Below are 22,749 nucleotides of genomic sequence, written 5' to 3' on the forward strand. Positions count from 1 at the left end.
AAACAGCTGGGAAAGGGAGAAAATTGTCACAGGGATGGGGTGGGGTGGGTGATCCCACGGGAATGTCAGAGGAAATGGGATTGGGAACGGGCTGGAGAACAAAGGGTCAAATCCAGAGGATTTACTGCTGTCATGCCTGAGGGATTTTGCAGACATTGGAAGAGAAAAAACCTGCCTGGAAAGAGGAAAAAATTCCTAAAAAGGGGGAAAAGTCTACCTGGAAAGGGGGAAAAAATCTGTCTGAAAAGAGAAAAATCTACCTGGAAAGAGGAAAAAATGTATTTGAAAAGGGGAAAAATCTGCCTGAAAAGGGGGAAAATGAGCTTTTAAAGGAATTATTTTATCCCTCAAAACAATGTGTTTCATTTTTAAGCCACTTTTCACTCAAAAATGAGGATTGTTTTAGCCTAAAGGACAGGTGAGGGCAGGTGGAACATCCCAAAATATCCCAAAATGGCTGGAATTGAATCCTGCTGAATAGAGGTGACACAGACTAGATTTAAATATACAAAAAAGAGAAGAAATAGAAATTAAAGAGCCCAAAAAGAACGAAAAATATAACACTATTATTATTTTTCCATCTCATTTGTGACCTGAGAGGTGTGGATTAAAAACTTGGATTTATTTCCCATCTGCGAGCAAGGAATTCTTCACCCTGCCGACCTTAAACAATAAAACAATTAGGAATAAAGTTCTTTTTCTTCTCTCCAAAACAAATCCCCTGCCCTCCAACCATAAATATTTATTTCTGTTTTTAACTCTCGGCTCCAAAGGAATTGCACAAGTCAGGATTTATGGAAAAAAACCACAGGTTTCAATTTTTCCCAAATGTGCTGTTCTTGGTCAGGAGAAAGAATCCCAAGGGATAAAATCGGGTTGAAGATGGGAAATTGGGAAAATTTCCAAGCTGGGTTTTGATCTCGAGGTGATTTCCATGGAAAAGTGGATTCTGTAGAGGATTCTTGGTGGGAGTTAAATCTTGGTACTCTTTGGTTTCACTGGCTGAGCTCTGGAATTGGGGTTTGAGTGCAAAAATCTTCATTTGGGGGTTATTTTAGGGGCAGAAGGTCCTGCTATCCCATAAAGATCCCGATGACCATCTTGATCCTCCAGACCGAGCTCTGGAACTGGGGTTTTTGTGCAAAAAAACCTATTTTTGGGGTTATTTTAGCAGAAGGTCCTGCTAGGCCATGAAGATCCCGAGGGCCATCCTGATCTCCTTCCTGCACACACTGAAATTGGGATTTGAGTGCAGAAATCCTCTTTTTGGGATTATTTTAGGATTAGAAGGTCCTGCTACCCCATGAAGATCCTGATGACCATCGTGATCTCCTCCCTGCACACACCATAATGGGAGTTTGAGTGCAAAAATCCAAATTTTGGGGTTATTTTATGAAGATCCTGATGACCATCGTGATCTCCCTCCTGCACACACTGTAATAGAGGTTTGAGTGCAAAAATCCAGATTTTGGGTTTACTTTAGAGGCAGAAAGCCTCCCTACCCCATGAAGATCCTGATGACCATCTTGATCTCCTTCCTGCACACGGGACACGGCGATCTCTTCTTCTTCAGCATCCTGGCACACCTGAAGCAGGCCACCAGGTGAGCAGTCCTTCCGTGGACAATATTCCCATCCCGAGGCCTGTGCTGGCACAGGAAGCAGGGATTCAGCAGGGTTTTGATGCTCTCCAAAGATTCCATCTCCTCCTCTTTCTTCAGCTTGGCAAAATCCCGATTTTTCCCCTCCCGCGCCAAATCCAAGGACTCGATGGAGCTGCTGGGATCCACGTGGGGCTTGTTTTCTCCCAGGAAAAGATGTCTGGGTTGGCCAGCCGGGGCTGAGATTGTCCTCCTGCAGTCTGGGACGTCAGTCCCTTCATCCTGCTCCTGATTTTCCATGGAATTGATGTTGGAAAGGGACAGGGAGTGGGGCAGTTTGGGGCAGTCCCGGTACCAGTCCTTGCGCAGGGCCCAGCAGCGGAAGCAGTACCTTTTGCCTGGAGAGTTGAATTTCCTGCACTTGGAGCATTGCCAGCAATCCTGAGGGATTTAAGGCAAAAATTCCAGCAAAAAATCAATTTATTTTTGGGTATTCCTCATTTTAGCCGTGTGGGAAAAGCAGCAAGTAAGCCTCGTTAAAAAAAAAATTATTTATGAGTGATTTGTAAGCTGGAAAATCAACATTTTGTGGCTTGGGATTGATTCATCCCAGATCTGTCCCTCATTATTTCCTCTCCTTCCTCTCTCCCAGCCCTCTGGAAGAATCCAAGTTGGGGCAGTTTATTTTTATTTAATTTCAAGAGAATTTTCAATATTTTGCTCAAAATTTAAGAGGAGAGCTCCTGGAATTTGGCAGGAATTTGTTTTGCAGGCTCACCCATCACTTACCAGCTGTTGAATCTGCACAACTAATGGATCAACTCAGTTTTTCCCAATTTCCACCTAAGAGGCTGCCATTTTCCCAACTTCCCCCTCACATGCTTCTCTTTTCCCAATTTCTCCCTTACAGGCCCCCCTTTTCCCAATTTCCACCTCACAGGTTTCAAATTTAAGAGGAGAGCTCCTGGAATTTGGCAGGAATTTGTTTTGCAGGCTCACCCATCACTTACCAGCTGTTGAATCTGCACAACTAATGGATTTATTAATTCATTATCTCACAGAAAAGGGCAGGAGCTGCACAAGTGCAGAACCAGGACTCAGCTGTCCAAAGCCAGGGACATCCCCATTTATTCCAGGCTGGAAAATTCTGCTAAGAACCATTAAAATTCTGCTAAAACCATTAAAATTCTCCTAAAAATCACTAGAATTCTGAGTTTTTGAGTGATTATAAAGTGCTGCTTGAGATTTCCAGGTCCCTTCCAAGGACAACCCTCCAGATTTCCATCCAGAGGACAACACGGAATTAAAATCTTATTAAACCATGCCTGGGTATCAACATAACTACACCCAGACACTTTTCTTTTTGAAAACCCACAAGAAAATCAGCTTTTCCCACCCCAAAACCAGCAGCAGATGTGGGATGAGCCCTTGCAGCCCCAGGTGATCCCAAAGAATTCCCACCTCAGAAGCAGCCTCTGTGTCCGTGTCATCACTCAGGCACTGGGAATCCTCCAGCTCATCCAAGCACACATCCTCAGGCACCTGGAATTCCAGGAAAGCATTATCAGAGGGTGGGAATGTTGGAATATTCCCTATTTATCGTTTTCCTGGTGCTGCACACCCAATTAAAGGATTATAGCATCACCCTGTTTATTAAATCACTTCTAAAAGTGAATTAAAAACCATTTTTGCAGTGGTTCTTTTGAAGAATGTTGGTAACTTTTGCTGGTTTACATGATCAGATTCTCCTCTTTGAGTCTTTAGCAGGACTCAATTTTTAAAAGCCTTTTCCAAACTTAATTCCATGATTTTTGATTCATAACTCTTGCAGGTATTGGTTAGAAACCCACTTAAGTCACTGCAAGGAGTTTAATTCATTTTCAATTGATTTTATGCCTTGAAAAATTGAATTTAAACCAAAACCCAAGCAGGAAAACCATCAAACACATGAGGAATGGTGACAGCATTTTCTAAACAGGATTTAGCCTCTGGATGGGAACAGATCCAGCCTTTCCAAGGGCAGCATGGGATGAATTAAACCAGAGAAAAATGTGCCAGAGGTACCTTGGTGTCACCTTCTGTGACCTCCTCACAGTCCAGCACTTCCACCTTGAGCCCAGCAGTGCTCTGGTCCAGGGGGCACTCGTTGAGGAACCACAGGTCATCAGTGGTGTCTGAAACTATGGCAGTGTCAATGTCCTGAGGGGCAAAAAAACAGGAAAAATCATTTAGGAGAACTCCACATCCAGCACTGTTCCATTTTCCTCTCCAAAAGCTCCAAAGCCCTGGGCACCTCCCTGCCCTCAGACACACCTTTTGAAAATGTCTGCCCCTAAGGCCCCCCTTTTCCCACCTCACTGGTTTTCATTTTTAAAATTTTCACCTCACAGATTCCCTTTTTTCCAATTTCCGCCTCACAAGTTCCCCATTTTCCCAATTTCCCCCTCACAGGCTCTCCCTTTTCCCAACTTTTCCCCAATTTCCACCTCACAAGTTCCCTCTTTCCCCCTCATCAACTCAGTTTTTCCCAATTTCCACCTAAGAGGCTGCCATTTTCCCAACTTCCCCCTCACATGCTTCTCTTTTCCCAATTTCTCCCTTACAGGCCCCCCTTTTCCCAATTTCCACCTCACAGGTTTCCATTTTTAAAATTTTCACCTCACAGATTCCCTTTTTTCCAATTTCCACCTCAAAAGTTTCTCTTTTCCCAATTTCCACCTCACCATTCTCCCCTCTTCCCAACCTTTTCCTAATTTCCACCTCACCATCTCCCCTTTTTTCAACTTCCACCTCTTCCAGCTCGGCCACCACCCTGCAATGTTCACCCCAATTCCCCAATTTCCACCTCACCAGTTCCCTCTTTCCCCCTCATCAACTCAGTTTTTCCCAATTTCCACCTCAGAGGCTGCCATTTTCCCAATTTCCCCCTCACAGGTGTCAATTCTTAAAATTTTCACCTCACAGATTCCCTTTTCTCCATTTTCCATCTCAAAAGTTTCCCAATTTCCACCTCACCATCTCCCATTTTTCCAACTTCCAGCTCAGCCACCACCCTGCAATGTTCACCCCATTAAAAAAAAAAAGGAAAACTCCTGAAATCCAGGCACCTCTGAGGGCTTTAAAAAAAAAGTTTGGTCGATTAAAAACCCTAAAATTCACCAAACACCCAATGGGAAAGGCACACAGTAGGAAAAAGGCTGAAAATCCTGGAGTGGGAAAGGGGAAAGAGAGAAAAAAAATAGAATATTTGATTTCCTTGGAAGTCAAAAGAGGAGAGGAAGAGGACACAAGGCCCCTTTTTACACACCTGGTTAGTCTGAATATCCGTGGATCCGTTACTCCTGGATTTGTAATTGCTTCTGAGATTCCCTAAAAACCACCACGGCAGCCCGGCCACATCCCATTCCTCAAAAACCAGGTCCAGCTTGGGCTTTTTGCTTTTGGAGAGGTTTTCTATCAAATCACTGTCTGGAAGAGCCAAGCACAGTCCAAGTCATTGGGTAAGAGACACGAGCAGAGAAAAAAATTGGGCTGAAATCCCATTTTTTTTTTACTTTGTGCATCAAGCTGAGAGCTTTGGGGTTTGGATGTCCCATCTGGTAAAAATCCATGTACAAGTCAGGAACATCCCAGTGTCCCCAGTGCCCCTGCACTGGGATAGGCTGAGTTTAATTTCAAGTTTCACCACAGAAACACAAACATTTCCCCAGCCAGCCCCGAGGGGATTTCTGCAGTGATTTAAAACGCAGAAAGGATCAGTTGGAATTCAGTTGGCAGCTCCTGAATTCCCAAGAAGTGCCCATGCTCCAGCCTGGGATCCCAAACTGAGCACTCTGCATTCCAGGATCACCTTGGATCTCCCTCCCTCCCTCCAGTGCCTGCAGTTTCCAAGGCACAGCCAAGGCTGGTTGGTAAATCCAGGGAATTTCACAAGGGTTTCCAAGGCTGGTTTGTAAATCCAGGGAATTTCACAAGGGTTTCCAAGGCTGGTTTGTAAATCCAGGGAATTTTACAAGTGTTTCCAAGGCTGGTTTGTAAATCCAAGGAATTTTAGAAGGGTTTCCAAGGCTGGTTTGTAAATTCAGGGAATTTCACAAGGGTTTCCAAGGCTGGTTTGTAAATTCAGGGAATTTCCAGCTTTCCTATTTGAGCTGGAAACAAGGAGCTGCTTTTCCAACTGAGATTCCTTCATACAAGAGAACAATAAGTGGAAAAATAGGAAAATTGCTCCCAAAACTTCTGAAATCTCCATGTGTGGCCCAGCAAAAAAATCCCACAGGGAAAATGTCAAAATATGACAGACCCACCCAAAAATCCCCATTTTTGTTCAGTTCCCTGCTTGGTTTGCAGGGAACGACTGCAGCCAGCCCAGGCTGGGTTCTGTGAGCTCAGGAGCCTCCCTTGGGAAGGGGGATGGATCCAAAGATAATTCCAGCATTTAAAACACCCTCCAGCAAGGTCTGGAAGATTTTTTTCTCATGGCATTGCTCAATGAGAGATGGGATTTTGGGGCTTAACCTGTCACTGCATTCAGAGCATTTATTTATGACCACAAATTAAGAAAATACCTGTGGTGAACTCTGTAATTTCTCAGTCTTCAGCATCAAGATTTTTAATTATAATGTTTCAAACCAGGGCTTTTTTGAGTCCCTCCTCCAGAATTTTGCTGCTGTGTCCCACACAGGTGGTTTGTAAGTGCTGTGATAATGCAGAAATGTGTCCCTCACCTTCACAAGTGTCACATTTGGACTCTGAGGTAGCAGGAGCTGAGGTTTTGCTGTCACCCTCCAGGATCCCAGAGTCAGATCCTTCCTCCTGGCTGAGCTGCAGGAAGGAAAATCCAGGAATGAGCCCAGCAGAGCTTGCAGGGACAAGGGGATGCAGCACTTCCATCCCCAGGCACCAGCTGCAGGATGAGACCAAGCAGGTAGGAAGAGGAAATAATTCAGAATAAAAACTACAAACTATTTCTCTTTAAAGCCTCTGGAATCAGCACGAACAACCAGGGAAAAATCTTCAGCTTGGCAAAAATCCTAAAGTTGGTGTTTTTCATGCATTAAAAGTTGATTTTGTGGCTCTGACACCTCCCAGCCTTCACCCCAAACCACACCTGGAAAAAACTTTGGAGGCGCCAAGATTTTTCCTAGGTTTTCACCTCTGCCTGAAAAGCTGCTGGAAACAAATCCTAACTAGGCACAGTGAATTATTTATTTGGCAATTCCTAGTAGGAGAAAAGAGGGGAAAAAGCAGGAAAACAGGGCTGGAGAAGCTGAGGCCTGGAAGTGCTGCACCCCAGAACAACGCGCTCAGAGACTGGCACTCTGTCACGAGGAGAACAGAGAAGGGTGGCTCTGTCCCTGCTCTGTGGATTCCAGAACTTTTTCATTTTTTGGGGGGATTTTTCTCTCAGGAAAAAAAGGTGAGGAGCAGCACAACAACAACAACAAAAAGTTCTGGCAGTCCACCATGCAGAGGTACAGAGAAGGGGCGGCTCTGTACAAAAAAAGAACCCACTGGGCAGTGGGGTTTACCTGCAGCTGGTCTGGGCTGGGCTTAGCGACGCTCTGCTCCTTTGGGAGAGTCTGTGCAGCATCTGCAGATGGCAGGCAAAACACAAGGAAAAGCCTTCCCTGGAAATTCCCACTCTCACAGCACGCAGGGCTCGGGGCAAGCAACCAACCAGCCAGGCTTGGCAGACCTGGGCACTCCTGCAGGGAAAGGCTGGGCTGCTCAGGGGGGATCCGTGGATTTTGGGGAGAAGCGGCTGCAGGGAAATTCAGAATATTCTTCCCAAAGGGAAAAAGTATTCTTCTTGCTGCAGCCAAACTCAGAATATTCTTCCCAAAGGGAAAAGTTATTCTTATTCCTACAGCCATCCCAAATTAAGAATATTCTTCCCAAAGGGAAAAATGATTTTTTGCTACAGCCATCCCAAATTCAGAATACTCTTCCCTAAGGGAAAAATAATTCTTTTTGCTATAGCCAAATTCAGAATATTCTTCCCAAAGGGAAAAATTATTCTTTTCCCTACAGCCATCCCAAATTCAGAATGTTCTTCCTAAAGGGAAAAATTATTTTTTGCTACAGCCATCCCATATTCAGAATATTCTTCCTAAAGGGAAAAGTTATTATTCCTACAGCCAAATTTAGAATATTCGTCTCAAAAGGAAAAATTATTATTTTTATTTTGAACTTGGAATTGTTCCTGAGGTTCCCTAAAAACCACCACGGTTTTGTGTGAATTTCCCTGGAGTTTCCAAGGCTCTTTTGTACATCCAGGGAATTTCCCCAATCCCATTTCAGCTGGAAACACCCACGTTTCACAAGGAGCTGCTTTTCCAACTGAGAAAAGAGAATAAAAAATGGAAAAACAGGAAAATTGCTCCAAAAACTTCTGAAATCTCCATGAGTGACCCAGCAAGAAATCCCACGGGGGAAATGTTAAAATATGACAGATCCACCCAAAAAAAAAATCCCATTTTTGTTCAGTTCCCTGCTGGGTTTGCAGGGAATGAATGCAAAGCCATTCCTCAAACACCAGGACTGCACAGGGAATCCAGCCTGGAAGGTGAACAGGAATTTTTTGGGAATTTCTGAGGATTTCTTGCTCTTCTTGAAGGGTTTGGGCTTGAAGATAAAGAGCAAAGAAGGGAAAATTCCATGCACAGGGCTGGACACAGCTGGATCCAGCTGCTCCCAAGAGTTAATTAAAAGGCCGAGCTAAATTAACAAGAATCCAATTAACAGGAATCTTTCTGAGCCTGGCTTTGAGCAGAGAGAACAAAAGATGCCAGGCTGGCTCCTGCCTGCTCCCCTTCCCATGGAACAGGAAAATTCCCTTTGGATGAGGCTGAATCCCACCAGGAATCACACCTGGATAGGGAAGATCTGAAAATGGCAGAAAATTCCACCTAAAAATGGCCTTTAAATGGAGCAAAATTTAGAAATTCCTGGGTTTTTAAATTCCTTTCATCACTTTCCAGCTGCTGGGGTTTAATCCCTGATGGAAAACAGGAGCCTGGGCTCTGCAGGGAGATGGGAACAGGGAGAAACCCTTCCAAAATCTGATTTTTAGAGAGTGAAAATACTCCAGGTGATGGAAGGCTTCCTTCTGGGGCTGGTAAATTCCATAAAAACCAGCCTGAAGGGAGGGATTCCTAAATGCAGCCTGGGGGAGTCAGACTTGGGAAAAGTGGGCAGGGAAAGGGGGAAAGTTAGAAAAGGGGAAAAAATAGAAAAGGGGGAAAGAATTAGAAAAGAAAAAGGGGAAAAGCAGTAAAGGGGGAAAAACAGAAAAGGGGAAAATAATTAGAAAAGGGGGGAAATCAGAAAAGGGGGAGAAATTAGAAAAGAAAGGGAGGGGAAAATCAGCAAAGACAAGGGGGGAAATTAGTAAAGGGGGAAAAATTATTCAAGAAAAGGGGGAAAATCATACAAGAAAATGGAAAAAATCAGGCAAGAAGGGGGTGGGAGATTATAAAAAGGGGGGAAAATTGACAAGGAGGAAAATTAGGCAAGGAGGGGGGGAAATTGGAAAAGGAAGGGAGAAACATTAGACAAGGAAGAGGAGGAAAATTAACCAAATCCAGTCATTCCTGTGCTGGGCTGGAGGCAAGCAAACAGCTGGAAAAGGAGGAAAAGAGCTGGAAAAGGAAGGAAAAGAGGTGGGAAAAGAAGGAAAATGGGAGGGAAAAAAAAGAGGAGGGGAAAAAAGAAGGAAAAGGGGAGGGGAAAAGGAAAAGAGGTGGGAAATTAAGGAAAAGGGGAGGGAAAAAAGAAGGAAAAGGGGAGGGGAAAAAAGAAGGAAAAGAGGAGGGGAAAAAAGAAGGAAAAGGGGAGGGGAAAAAAGAAGGAAAAGGGGAGGGGAAAAAGAAGCAAAAGAGCCTGAGGCTCCCTCCCTGTGCACTCCCAGGTCTGGTCTGCCAAGCTTGGTTGGTTTGGGTCTCACTCACACTCAGGCAGGTCTAACTCAGCCCTAGGAACAGCTTTTCCTGAGCCAGGCTTAAAGTGAGGCCAGGGCTGGCCCAGGAGCAGCCGCGGCGGCAGGAAAAGGAGCAATCCTCAGCTCTCCACACACACAGCTTGGTCTGGGAGCAGGGAGCAGCACTCACACAATCTTCCTACAGGTAGAGTCCAAATAGAATTGAAAAGATTCTTCTGGAAAATAAATCCAAATGAAAAAAAGGAATCTTCTGTAAAAAAATCCAAGGCAGAAACGGCCACGGTTTAAATTTTAATTTATTTTTTTTCCACACGTGCCTGAGCCCTCTTAAAGGTTTAAATCCATTTTATCTGGTTAAAAAATGGGAAATGTGGCACAAAATTCCACAGCTGTGGATCAAATCCATTTTACCTGTTTAAAAAATGGGAAATGTGGCACGAAATTCCACAGCTGTGGATCAAATCCATTTTACCTGTTTAAAAAATGGGAAATGTGGCATGAAATTCCACAGCTGGGGATTAAATCCATGGGTTTTGTTTTAAAAAATGGGAAATGTGGCACAAAATTCACCTGCTCTGCCAGTGGAGTTGATTTTTTTCCCAGTTCTACACCAAGAACTGGTTTCAAAGAAGCCACCCCAGCTCAGATTAATTTGAATAAATAAATTAATTAATTAATAAGAATAAATTTCCATTTTGATGGAGTTTAATTGAATTTCTCCCATGAGCTGGGGAAGCTGCAAGGTTCAAGGTTAAAGCCTTGCAGAATTTTTAGCACAGTGATCAAAATATAAAATGAGGTGAGAGCAAGAAATTGTAGCTATGAATCTGAAAAAACATCAAAATATTAATTCCAGTCAAGGATGGGATTTCAGGATTCAGCTTTGACCCAAATTTGGGGTTTTTTGGCACCACTCAAACAGCTCCTGGCACACAGAAAAGACACAAACTCCGAGAGATTTGCTTGGCAAAGTTTTTGAGAGAAGTTTATTCCTCCTGCAGCGCCAGGATTTGGCATTTTCCTGGATTTTTTTTTGGTTTTTTTGGTACTTACCAGGTCAGAGCAACATTTATGGAACAGGACCAACCTACCTGGGAGGGCAGCAGGGCTCAGGTTCCTCTTCAGCATCTCGTACACGGGGCTGGGGAGGGCCAAAAATCCCCTTTTAGTGGCCAGAAAGAGCCCAAAAATCCCAAAACCATTTGGTCTTACATGGATTTAATTATAAAAATTCTTAGGGAGTTGATTTTCCTACAGATCTCAGAAATCAGGGAGGTTTTTTTCCTAGAGACCTCAAAAAAAGGGGGTTTTTACTAGAGAGACCCCAAAAAATTGGGTTTTTTCCTAGAAGGATCCCAAAAACCATAGGGAATTTCTCCCTGAAGATCCCCCAAAAAATAAAGTTTTTTTTTTCTAGAGAGGTCCCAAAACCACATGGAATTTTTCCCTAGAGACCCCAAAATCACAGTGGATTTTTTCCTAGAGAAATGTCAAAAACCACTGAGGTTTTTTTCCTAGAAAGCCCCAAAAAACCCAGAGGGAATTTTTCCCTAGAGATCCCAAAAAACAGTGAATTTTTTACCTAGAGACACCTCAAAAACCAGTGGGTTTTTAAACTAGAGAGACCCCAGAAACCACTGGTTATGGGGTTTTTTTGAGGTCGTTAGCTTTTTTCTAGAAATCCTAAAAATCACAGTGATTTGCTTTTTCTAGAGAGGAATGGGGATCTTTTTTCAGACTTTCCAGATAAAAATGGAACATTTTTTCAGCTTTTCCAGGTAAAAATTGGAAATAATTTTCAGCATTTTCAGATAAAAATGGCAATCTTCTTCAGATTTTCTGGATAAAAATGGTAACTTTCCTCCAGATTTTCTGGATCAAAATGGCAAGTTTCCCCCCAGATTTTCTGGATAAAACCAGGAAATTTTTCAGCTTTTCCAGATGAAAATGGGTAATTTTTTTCAGATTTTCTAGATAAAAATAGGCAGCTTTTTCAGATAAAAATGGGGGAAATTTCAGCTTTTTATCCAGATAAAAGCTGCTATTTTTTCCAGATTTTCTGGATAAAAACAGGTACCTTTTCCAGCTAAAAATGTGATTTTTTTCAGCTTTTCCAGCTAAAAATTGGGGTTTTTTTAGATTTTTCAGATAAAAATTGTCATTTTTTCAGCTTTTCTGGATAAAAATGGGATTTTTTCCCTACCTGGGGTCCTTGACAGAGAAGCTCTGCAGTCCCAGCAGCTCTCCCAGCTGATCTCCCCCGCAGTGCACCAGGTGCTGCTGCCTCTTGTCGTAGAGCTGCCGGGCCATGATGTACTGGCCCAGGAAATGCATCACCTGCGGGGAAAGTTCACAGCTGCAAGATGTGCCTGGAGCTTTGGATTCTGTTCATCTGATAAGTTATCTTCTGTTCATCTATCTTCTTCCATGATCCTCCCACCAGGAGATCTCTGCTGTTCATGGGCCGTTAATTATTAATTATCTTCTGTCCATGGCCAGGGAGTGTCCCTGCAGGGCTGATCAAATTCCATCATCCCACGGGGAGATGCTCCGCCCAGGGGAGGAGCCCAGCATTCCTACCTGGATACAATCTGAGCCTGGAACAGCACAGCAGCCTTTGCCCACTGCATTCCCAGAGGAGCAGCTTTCTCCTGCCCTGCATTCCCAGAGGAACACCAGGCCCATCTCCAGCAGCCCTGGAGCTCCAGAGGAAAACTGCAGCCTTGTGCAGGATCCCTGCTCCAGCAGAAGCACAGCTGGCACTGCAGGAGGGCTGAGCCCCCATGGGATGGGACTGTGCCACCACCCTGACCACAGGGCTCAGCTCCTGCTCTGGCTCTGGCAGGGTTTTGTGTTTTGGGTTTTTGTTTGCACTATTGCATTTGTATTTTTAATTTTCCCACTAAAGAATTGTTATTCCTGTCCCACATCTTTGCCTGAGAGCCTCTTAATTTCAAAATTATAACAATTCAGAGGGAGGGGTTTACATTTCCCATTTCAGGGGGGCTCCTGCCTTCCTTAGCACACACCTGGCTGTTCAAACCATGAGAGGACAGGACATTCCCTCAGGTGCCAAAATCCTGGGAATTCCTGGGATTTGGGATATCCTGCAGGTTGGGATGGTGGGAGGGGAATTAGAGGGGATTTTGGGGGTGGTAGATATGGGGGGGTTGTGTTGGAGTAAAGGTTTGGGGTTGAGGTGGAGGATGGAGATGTCCTGGTTCAAATGGGGTTATCCCAGTTCAAAATGGGACTATCCCAGTGACCCCAAAGTGTCTCCAGAACGTCCCCAAAAAGTGACCAAGCGTCCCCAAAGTGACCCTGAAGTCTTCTCAAAAACTGACCCTGAAATGTCTTCAAAGTGTCCTCAAAGTGTCCCCAGGAAGTGACCCTGAAGTGACCCCAAAGTACCTTCAAAGTGTCCCCAAAATGACCCCGAAGTGCCCTCAAAAAGTGACCCCAAAGTGCCCATGAAGTGCCCCTCAAGTGTCCTCAAAAAGTGACCTCAAATGTCCCTAAAGTGTCTCTAAAAACTGACCCTGAAGCATCCCCAAAGTGCCCCTGAAGTGACCCCACAGTGATCCTGAAGTGTCCCCAAAAAGCGACCCCAAAGTACCTTCAGAACGACCCTGAAGTGACCCAAAAAGTGACCCCAAAGTGATCGCCAAGTGTCCCCAAAGTGCCCCTAAAAGGTGTCCAAAAAGTGTCCCCGAAGTGCCCCCACAGGTACATGGGAATATTCCCCAGGGAATGAAGGAGGGAATCCCCCCCAAATCCCAGATGAGCCCCAGGCAGGGCCTGGGAGGTGCCCCCACCTCTTTGAGCGTGAAGGAGTCGCCCTGGGCACCCGCAGCCTGCAGGATCCTCAGCAGGGGCAGCTTGGGAACCACCTGCAAAACACAGCAGGGATCCCTGGAATTCTGGGATCAGACCTGGAGCCATCCCAAAAAACCCACAGCAGAAAAAATGCACAGCAAAAAATAGCCCACACCGAAACATAATCCCACTATTTATCAATATTTTCATGCTATTTACCAAAACTATCAATATTTCCCACCATTTATCAATGCTATCAATACTTCCCTACTATTTATCAATATTTCCCCACTAATTTATCAATGCTATCAATATTTTCCCACTATTTACCAATATTTCCCACCATTTATCAATGCTATCAATACTTCCCTACTATTTATCAATATTTCCCCACCATTTATCAAGATTTCCCCATTATTTATCAATACTATCAATATTTTCCCACTATTCCCCACCATTTATCAAGATTTCCCCATTATTTATCAATACTATCAATATTTCCCCACCACTTATCAACATTTCCCCACTCTTTATCAATACTATCAGTATTTCCCCACCATTTATCAATATTTTCCCACTCTTTATCAATACTATCAGTATTTCCCCACTGTTTATCAATATTAACAATATTTCCCCACCATTTATCAATATTATCCCACCATTTATCAATATTATCCCATCATTTATCAATACGCTATCAATATTTTCCCACTATTTACCAATATTTCCCACCATTTATCAATGCTATCAATATTTCCCTACTATTTATCAATATTTCCCCACCATTTATCAAGATTTCCCCATTATTTATCAATACTATCAATATTTCCCCACCACTTATCAACATTTCCCCACTCTTTATCAATACTATCAGTATTTCCCCACTGTTTATCAATATTAACAATATTTCCCCACCACTGATCAACATTTCCCCACCATTTATCAATATTATCCCACCAATTATCAATATTATCAACATTTCCCCACCATTGATCAATATATTCCCATTATTTCTCAATATTATCAGTATATTCCCACTATTTATTCCTTTTTTTCTGGATTTGGCTCCATTTCCAAGCTCCTAAATTTTCCTCAAATGGAAAATCCAAATTTATTCCCACTCCCACCACACTTTCCCTGATATTGGAAGGATTTTTTCCTCCCAAGAAACTGGAAGTTTGAATTTTTGATTTTTTTTTTTCCAGCTGATTTTTATTGTTTGGGAATTTTTCTGCTCTGATGGTTTTTTTTATTCCAGGAAAACTCCAGGAATTTTGAATAATGGGAACATTCCAAGTCCAAATGTTCCCTAATTTACCTTAAAAACAAAAACAAAAAAAAAAAACCCGAGGATTAATTACTAAAGAAAATTTAAATATTATAAATTTAATCAAATTAAGGTGAAAAAGCTCCAATATTTTGAAATCTAAATCCAGGATTTTTTCCTACCTCAGGAAAAAAAAAACAAACCTGTGATATTTTAAGTAAAAATCCACCACCAAAAATAGCCACAATTCCTTGGTTTTATGACATTTTAAATCTATATTTTCCCTTGAAAATATTCCTAAATCACGGATGTGAAAGAGAACAAATTCCTTGAGATAAATCCCAATTTTCTGGGAAAAATCCCAATTTTTTCAGGATAAATTCTCCAGATTTAAATATATTTTGGATTTTATAAAAATCGTCGCTCTGAGGAGGAAATAACACAAATAAATGATGGGAGCGAGGGGTAATTAGCTGATAATTAATTGATAATTACCTGATTGGCTTGGCCCAGGGTGATCCTGCAGGAATTCCCAGCTCCTGGAGGTTGGGTGGAATTTGGGAAGCTCATCCTGGCAGTGAGGAGCTGCTCAAACACCGACCTGCAAATGGATTTGGGGTTAAAATCAGCCCTAAAATCTTATTTTTAATCCTGGCCAGGGCCCCTCCTGCTTTGAGCTGCTGGAATGGGGAAAAAAGGAAAAAAAAAAGAAAAAAAAAAAGGAAAAGTATTTGGGAAGGGTTGATTCAAGCACATCAAAAATTCAAACCTCTAAATTATAATTCAAATTATAACAGCTTTAATCCTTTCCCAGTTCATATTTCCCTCAATTTTAACCGATTTCTGAGGGAAGAAAATGAAAATATTGACCACAAACAACTTTAAAATGAGCTGGACAGGGTAGAGTCAAACTTATCAAATATTTAAATTTATGAGGACCATTGACAGTGACCTGGAATAATTCAAATTATAACAGCTTTAATCCCTTCCCAGCTCATATTTCCCTAAATTTCAACAAATTTATAATGGAAAAACAATTAAAATATTGCCCACAAACACCCTTAAAATGAGCTGGACTTACTAAATATTAAAATTTATTTAGAGCATCGACACTGACCTGGAAGAATTCAAATTATAAAGCTTTAATCCCTTCCCAGTTCATATTTCCCTAAATTTTAACCAATTTCTGAGGGGAAAAAAATGAAAATATTTCCCAGGATCAACTTGAAAATGAGCTGGACAGGGTAGAGTCAAACTTATCAAATATTTAAATTTATGAGGACCATTGACAGTGACCTGGAATAATTCAAATTATTACAGCTTTAATCCCTTCCCAGCTCATATTTCCCTAATTTTTAACCAATTTCTGAGGGAAAAAAAATGACATTATTGCCCAAAAACCCCTTTAAAATGAGCTGGACTTACCGACCTTGACTCTTTCTGCCTGGCAGGAATATCCTGGGATTATTTTCCCGGGATTTTCCTGCGGGATAATTCCCGAGGATGCTCCCGGAGTTTTTCTAAAATTCGCTTTTTTCAAACCTCGCCCGAGGGAGGGACCGAAAGTGGCCGATAACGGCTGGGCTGGGCTGAAAATCAGCCCGAAAAAAGGGAAAAAATTCGGATTTCTTCTCCCTCCCCTTTCCTGGAAAGAAATTCAAGGCTGAGGGAGATGAATTTTAACCTTTTCAGCGCTGATTTTATCGCTCAAAACCTCCGGGTTTTGCAGAGAATTTTTTTTTTTTTTTTAGGTAGTTTGCTCCTCGTTAATATTCGTATTTGATCAGGAATTAATTTTGGCGTTAATTAAGGTTTTGTTCAAGAGTTTTAGAATATTTCCAGGGGAAAATATAAAGAAATTTAGGGGTATAGCCCCATTGAAAAGCTGCCACGTGGTGGAAATTCCTAAAAAAAAAAAAGGAATTTCGTGCTCTGCCAGCTCAGAAATTTGGGGTATTTCAAATCCCAATTTTGGGATATTTCCAATCCCAAATTTGGGATAATTTCACCTCCCGACCTTCATCCAGAAATGGATTTCCGGGGATTTTTAGGTGCTGAAAATCTCGAGAGGAAATCGTGAATCACCCCCGAGTCATGAGCTGAGCAAATTTTCCACTCCAAAATTTCACCCCAGCCAGGGGAAAGATTCATTTGCCTCTTTTATGACTAAAAAAAAAAAAAAAAAATGCCTTTTTTATGACTAAAACTTCCTTTTTGAGCCACCAAAAAACCCCCCCGAGAAACCGCAGCTTTTTTGTTCAAGTGGCTAAAAAGTCAAATTAAAATTTATTCAAGCTTAGGTGGGGTTTTTTTAAGGTATGAATTGAAGGAAAAAATTAGTTTTTTAAATTCTGTTTAAAACAGAACAGAGCAGGGGTTGGGGCTCAGGTGACAGCGATTTTTCCAGCTTTCAAATAAAGTAAAATATTGAAAATAAATTTGGGATTTTAGGTAAAACAGCCCCGAAGGGGAGGATTTAAACAGGCACTGATGCAATCAAGTCACTGATTAATTAAGTTTGTCCTTGAGGGGTTTCACACCTTAAATTTGGCCCTTTTAATTAACAATATATTTTCAAAAATTCTGATTTATACGTGAGTTTTGTGGCCGGCACGATTCATCTGGAATTTTAGGCAAATTTTGGGAATTTTGCCCCAAAAAATGCCATCCAAATCTTGGGTAAATAAAAGATAAGAAATGGAAAAAAAAACGTTGTGGAACTGCTCCTTTGGTTGTGAAATGTTGTGAGAGGGAGGAAAACCAAAGGTGAGCAATTAAAATGACAAAAAAAGCGAATTTCCCTGCAAATCTCCCTCAATCCCCGCAGGAATTTGGGATAAGGAAACACTTCCACCACCCTGAATGTTCCTGATTTGTGTTTGTTTCTATTTCAGGAGGAAAAAGTTGGCTTTTTTGGGGGTTTTCCCACAATAGTTGAGGCAGTTTAACCAAATAAAACAAGAAAATTTTTTAAAAAAGTGGGATCAATCAATCCCTCAGCTCGCATTTATGGGGTGAAATCCTGGAAAAATGGAATTCCAGAGTGGTTTGGGATGGAAAAAACCTGAAAATTCATCCCATTCCATGGCCAGCGACATCTTCCACAATGCCAGGTTTTTCCAAGCTGCCACGGATTCTCTGGGAATTCCATCCCGGAGAGGGATTCATTCCCAAAATCGCGATTTATTCCCAAAACTCCTGTGTGAGCCTGCAGCCATTCCCCCTTCTCCTGTCCCTCCAGGCCTTTGGGAACATTCCCCATCCATCTTTCTCGCCCGGCTCACAATTAAACCACCCCGAAGCTTTCATTTTCCAGGCGGGACAATCGCAATAATCTCAGAATTTCCCGGGAAGAGATAAAAATTCCCGGACGCTCCCGCCGCCGCCTCAGGCCCCTCCCGCCGGCACCGCCTCCCGCCCCCCCTCAGCCGCCTCACCGCCCCCTCAGCGCTGCGCCCACGGGGGTCCCCGCGTCCCCTCAGCGCCGTGCTCACCCTACAGCCGCTCCATGGGCTCCGGGCAGGGGGTCGGGGAGGGGAAGGAGCCCCTACACCCCCTGAGGGCTCCGCGCCTCCATTTTAGCGGGGTCCGGGCCGCCGCTTCCCCTCACGGCCAACATGGCGGCGGGGCCATAGAGCGGAGCGGGATGTGCGGCTGGAAGGGACGTGGTGGGGCAGTAGGTGTGTGGCGCTCCCTAGCGGGTTGGAGGACCAAGGCGGTGCGTCCTCTCAGCCCTCGTGGAAAACACCGAAATAAAAAAATAAATAAAAAGAAATTAATTAAATAAATAAATTAATAATTTATATAAACTCTTAAACTTAGTGTGCGTCCTCTCAGCCCTCGGGGGAAAACATTGAAATAAAAATAAATAAAAATAAATAACAATCAAACTTAAAACTAACTAAATAAAGTATATAAACGATTAAACTTATATAAACGTCAATACTTTATTTATTTATAAATTGAAATAAAAATAAATATAAATAAAAAATTTCAAATTTTAATTTGGAAAAATATTTTTTAAAAAATAACAATAAAGGCATAAAATAATACTCAAGGTCCCTGTGTCCTGGAGCTGAGTTAGCTTCGTTTGAACGGACATTATAACAACCACCGGAATATCCGCCTGGATATCGGAATATCCACCTGGATATCGGAATATCCACCTGGATATCGGAATATCCGCCTGGATATCACAATATCCACCTGGATATCACAATATCCGCCTGGATATCGGAATATCCGCCTGGATATCGGAATATCCACCTGGATATCAGAATATCCACCTGGATATCAGAATATTCTGGGTATTAGAATATTCTGGGTATCAGAATATCCACTTATATTCATTTAAAACCCCACACTTTCCTGCTCCAGTCACCCTGCCTTGTCACAAGCGTGGACTGAATTATTTCCAGAGCTCCCTTCCAAGCTGGGAATGTTTTCCAAACGTTTGGAAAATTCCGAATTAATTTCAGCTCGGGGGCAGCGCTTGGGAAGCGCTGGGTGCAGACAGCAAAATCCCCTGAGGTGGGCTGGGTTTGTGGCCGGCTGCGCTGCTCGGAGAGAAATAATTAGAATATTTTGAGGGATAATTAGAATATTTTTAGAAATAATTAGAATATTTGATGAATAATTGGAATATTTTGAGGGGTAATTAGAATATTTTGAGGAGTAATTAGAATGTTTTGAGGAGTAATTAAAATGTTTTGAGGAGTAATTAGAATGTTTTGAGGAACAATTAGAATGTTTTGTCCAGTGATGTGTTTGGGCCGGGGGAAGGAGCCGCGTACCGGGAGCGGATCCAAATTCCTGGAAAAAGCAGGAGCGGCCGCCCCGCTGTGCGCTGATAAAAGCAATGAGCAAGCCCTGTACCCAGAGCCCGGATAGCTCAGTCGGTAGAGCATCAGACTTTTAATCTGAGGGTCCAGGGTTCAAGTCCCTGTTCGGGCGTTACGGTTTTTCCTCATTTTTTTACGGCCCCTTTTTTTTTTTTTCCCCAAAAAACCCTTTTTTATACCCGCGGCACGGTCGGAGCTGCCTGCCGGAGGGTTTCGGTTGCGTCTGCGGGGAATCCTGGCAGGAAATAAAAAAAAGGAAATTAAAAAAAAAAATTAATATGTAGAAAAACACAGTCGCCCGAACAGGGACTTGAACCCTGGACCCTCAGATTAAAAGTCTGATGCTCTACCGACTGAGCTATCCGGGCTCTGCTGGTGGCGGCCGTGCTGCCGATATATCCCCGTACACAGGAACTGCGTGGCTGCCTGGATTTCCCGGCCTGTGACTGCGCCTGCACCCCACTGACTGCCCCCCCATCGGCACCCCACTATCTGCACCCCCCAACCGACCCCTTCTGCCTGCACCCCGATCTGCACCCCACTGCCCCCCCCCACGGCCTCTGCACCCCCTGACTGACTGCAGCGTCCCGGGGGTTCCGTGGGGCAGCTGGAGCGTGCTGGGGACACTGGGGGGCACTGGGGGACACCGAGGGACACGGCCCGGGATCAGCTCGGGCTCCGTGCAATGCGGAGGGACACCGGGAACACCCCGGGGATGTTCAGGGGGACACCAAGGGGCACCAGCCGGGGCTCTGTGCAATCAGGAACATCCCGGGGACATTCAGGGGGACACCGGGGGACAACGGCCGGGGCTCTGTGCATTGAGGAACATCTCAGGGTGACACCGGGGAACACCAGCCGGGGCTCTGTGCAATGAGGAGGGACACCGGGAACACTCCGAAGATGTTCAGGGGGACACCAAGGGACACCAGCCGGGGCTCTATGTAATGAGGAACATCTCGGGGCCATTCAGGGGGACACCAGCTGGGGCTCTGTGCAATCAGGAACATCCCAGAGACATGGCCCCGCACCGCCCCGCGCTGCGCCCGCCATTGTCCGCCTCCTCCGCCGCGGAGCTCCCGCCTCCCTCCGGCTCCTCCCGCCTCCCTCCGGCTCCTCCCGCATCCCTCCGGCTCCTCCCGCATCCCTCCGGCTCCTCCCGCATCCCCCCGGCTCCTCCCGGCTCCTCCCGCATCCCCGGCCCCGCCGCCGCCGCAGCCGCTCGGAGCAGGTAGGGCCGCGGAGGGAGCGGGGGGCTCTGCTCGGCTCGTCCCGCTAAAAAATGATATTTTCTATTTAAATGGAGGATTGTGGATCCGTAATTTGCCCTGCCGGGTTCCCGGAGCTTTCCAAGAGCTGCGGCTCATCCCGGTGCTGCCCCAGGGAGCCCCAAAAGGGAGCGGGGGGAGCGCGGGGCTGCCCCTTCCCAGGGCACGCCGAGGGGTCGGGGGTCTCGGAATGTCCCCTCGGGAATTTGGGGGGTTGGAACAACGAGATGGTGCCCGAGGAACGGCGAAGTTGGGCGAAGGGGACGGGGGGGTTGGGGTCCTGTCCCCTCCCGGCGGGGCAGGGGGAGGGACAGCGATGGGGACAGGGGTGGGGACAGAAATAGGGAAGGGATGGGGACGAGGATCACGGAATCCTGGAGTGGTTTTGGGCTTGATTTTTGGTTTTGAACCCTCTGGTCCCCACCCCCCTGCGCTGGGCAGGGATGCCACCCTTTGGATCAGTGGCTGGGGACGGGGACGGGGACAGGGACAGGGACAGGGACAGGCCAGCCGTGGTTGAGGCCGAGCAGGGTCAGCTCAATCCCAGCCCTAAAACCGCACAGGTTTAGGGGCAGGAGGCTCTGCTGAGGATGCTGGTGGGATCCTGGATCCCTGCGGGAATGCTCGTGGATCACGAATTCCAGAGGTTTGGGAGCTCCAGGGGCTCCCTGCTCGTGCAGGCGAGGGATTGTTCCCGGCATCTGGGCCCGGCTCCATGAGCACCAGCGTGACCGGGAAAATCGATCCTTCCCTCCCGGAGCGGCAGGGACGGGGTGACAGGGAGCTGGGGGGTGAGGGAATGCTCCTGGAGCCTGGTATTCCCAGGAAAATCAGTCCTTCCTTCCCAGAGCTGCAGGGATGGGGTAACAGGGAGCTGGGGGGCGAGGGAATGCTCCTGGAGCCTGGTATTCCCAGGAAAATCAATCCTTTCCCTCTCAAAGTGGGAGGAATGGGATAACAGGGAGCTGAGGGATGAAGGAACGTTCCTGGAACCCAGATTTCCCAGGAAAATCAGCCCTTCCTTCCCAGAGCAGCAGGGATGGGATAACAGGGAGCTGGGGGTGAGGAACCCGCCTGTCCCGGATTTCCCGGGGTAACCGCCCCAGCCAGGCACCTGCCCCACCTCGGAGCACAGCCCTAAATTCCAGAGGAGGCTGGGGAGAGGATCCAGAGGATCCGGAGGATCTGGAGGATCGGCCCTTCCAACCCTGCAGCCGGGAATTCCCAGCCTGCTGCAGTGGGAGCAGGTGCTCCACGTGGGAGCAGGGCTGGGATGCAGCAGGATTCACCAGGATAGACTGGGGTTCACTGGGATGCACTGGGATTCACTGGGATGTACTGGGATGCACCCTGGGATGATCCCAGTCCTCCCCACATCCCTGGGATGACAATCCCGGTCCTCCCTGCATCCCTTTTTTCCTTCCAGACAATTGGATTTGCTGGATTTTGGATTGATGGATCCATTTGTGGCTCCAGAAGCAAAACCCTCCAGGGATTTTTTCTTTTTTCCATGATTTTTGACACCTGCTTCCCTTTTGGGACTTGCAATTCCAAACTGGGATGGGAATCCTGAATTTCCCTGCATCCCAGGATGATCCATGTGCTCCCTGGGATGGGAATTCTGAATTTTCCTGCATCCCAGGATAATCCCTGTGCTCCCTTCTCCTGATGGAGCATCTGGCTGCGGGAGAGGCGCCCCATGGCAACAGGGAAGGGCTGGGAGTGTTTTCCATGGATACAGCAGCGGGATCCATCCCCCGGGGCCGCCCGGCAGCGCCGGGATCAGGGATGGGCAGTGGGATCAGGGATGGGCAGTGGGATCAGGGATGGGCAGTGGGATCAGGGATGGGCAGCGGGATCAGGGATGGACAGTGGGATCAGGGATGGACAGAGGGATCAGGGACAGACAGCGGGATCAGGGACAGACAGCAGGATCAAGGATGGACAGCGGGATCAGGGATGGACAGTGGGATCAGGGATGGACAGAGGGATCAGGGACAGACAGCGGGATCAGG

General features: G+C 45.4%; 1 protein-coding gene and 2 non-coding genes across 3 annotated transcripts; 1 reads left to right on the forward strand and 2 right to left on the reverse strand.

The window, feature by feature from the left end:
* Positions 1-550: 550 nt before the first annotated feature.
* MDM4 (MDM4 regulator of p53) lies at positions 551-18,249 on the reverse strand. Its single transcript, XM_041470514.1, has 11 exons — positions 18,120-18,249; positions 15,121-15,226; positions 13,358-13,432; positions 11,746-11,879; positions 10,634-10,683; positions 7,132-7,193; positions 6,328-6,424; positions 4,908-5,068; positions 3,665-3,799; positions 3,062-3,142; positions 551-2,041 (listed from the first exon to the last, which is right to left on the reverse strand). The coding sequence occupies exons 2-11, from the start codon at positions 15,193-15,195 to the stop codon at positions 1,499-1,501; spliced, it is 1,413 nt and encodes a 470-aa protein (XP_041326448.1). The 5' UTR covers positions 15,196-15,226; positions 18,120-18,249; the 3' UTR covers positions 551-1,498.
* Positions 18,250-19,505: 1,256 nt separating this feature from the next.
* On the forward strand, positions 19,506-19,578 carry TRNAK-UUU. Its single transcript has one exon. It is a non-coding gene; the product is annotated as a tRNA-Lys (tRNA).
* A 183-nt stretch (positions 19,579-19,761) lies between these two features.
* On the reverse strand, positions 19,762-19,834 carry TRNAK-UUU. The gene has a single exon. It is a non-coding gene; the product is annotated as a tRNA-Lys (tRNA).
* Between the last annotated feature and the right edge of the window lie 2,915 nt (positions 19,835-22,749).

The sequence above is a fragment of the Pyrgilauda ruficollis genome, unplaced genomic scaffold, assembly GCF_017590135.1.
Source record: "Pyrgilauda ruficollis isolate IOZ18807 unplaced genomic scaffold, ASM1759013v1 scaffold247, whole genome shotgun sequence".
NCBI lineage: Eukaryota > Metazoa > Chordata > Aves > Passeriformes > Passeridae > Pyrgilauda > Pyrgilauda ruficollis.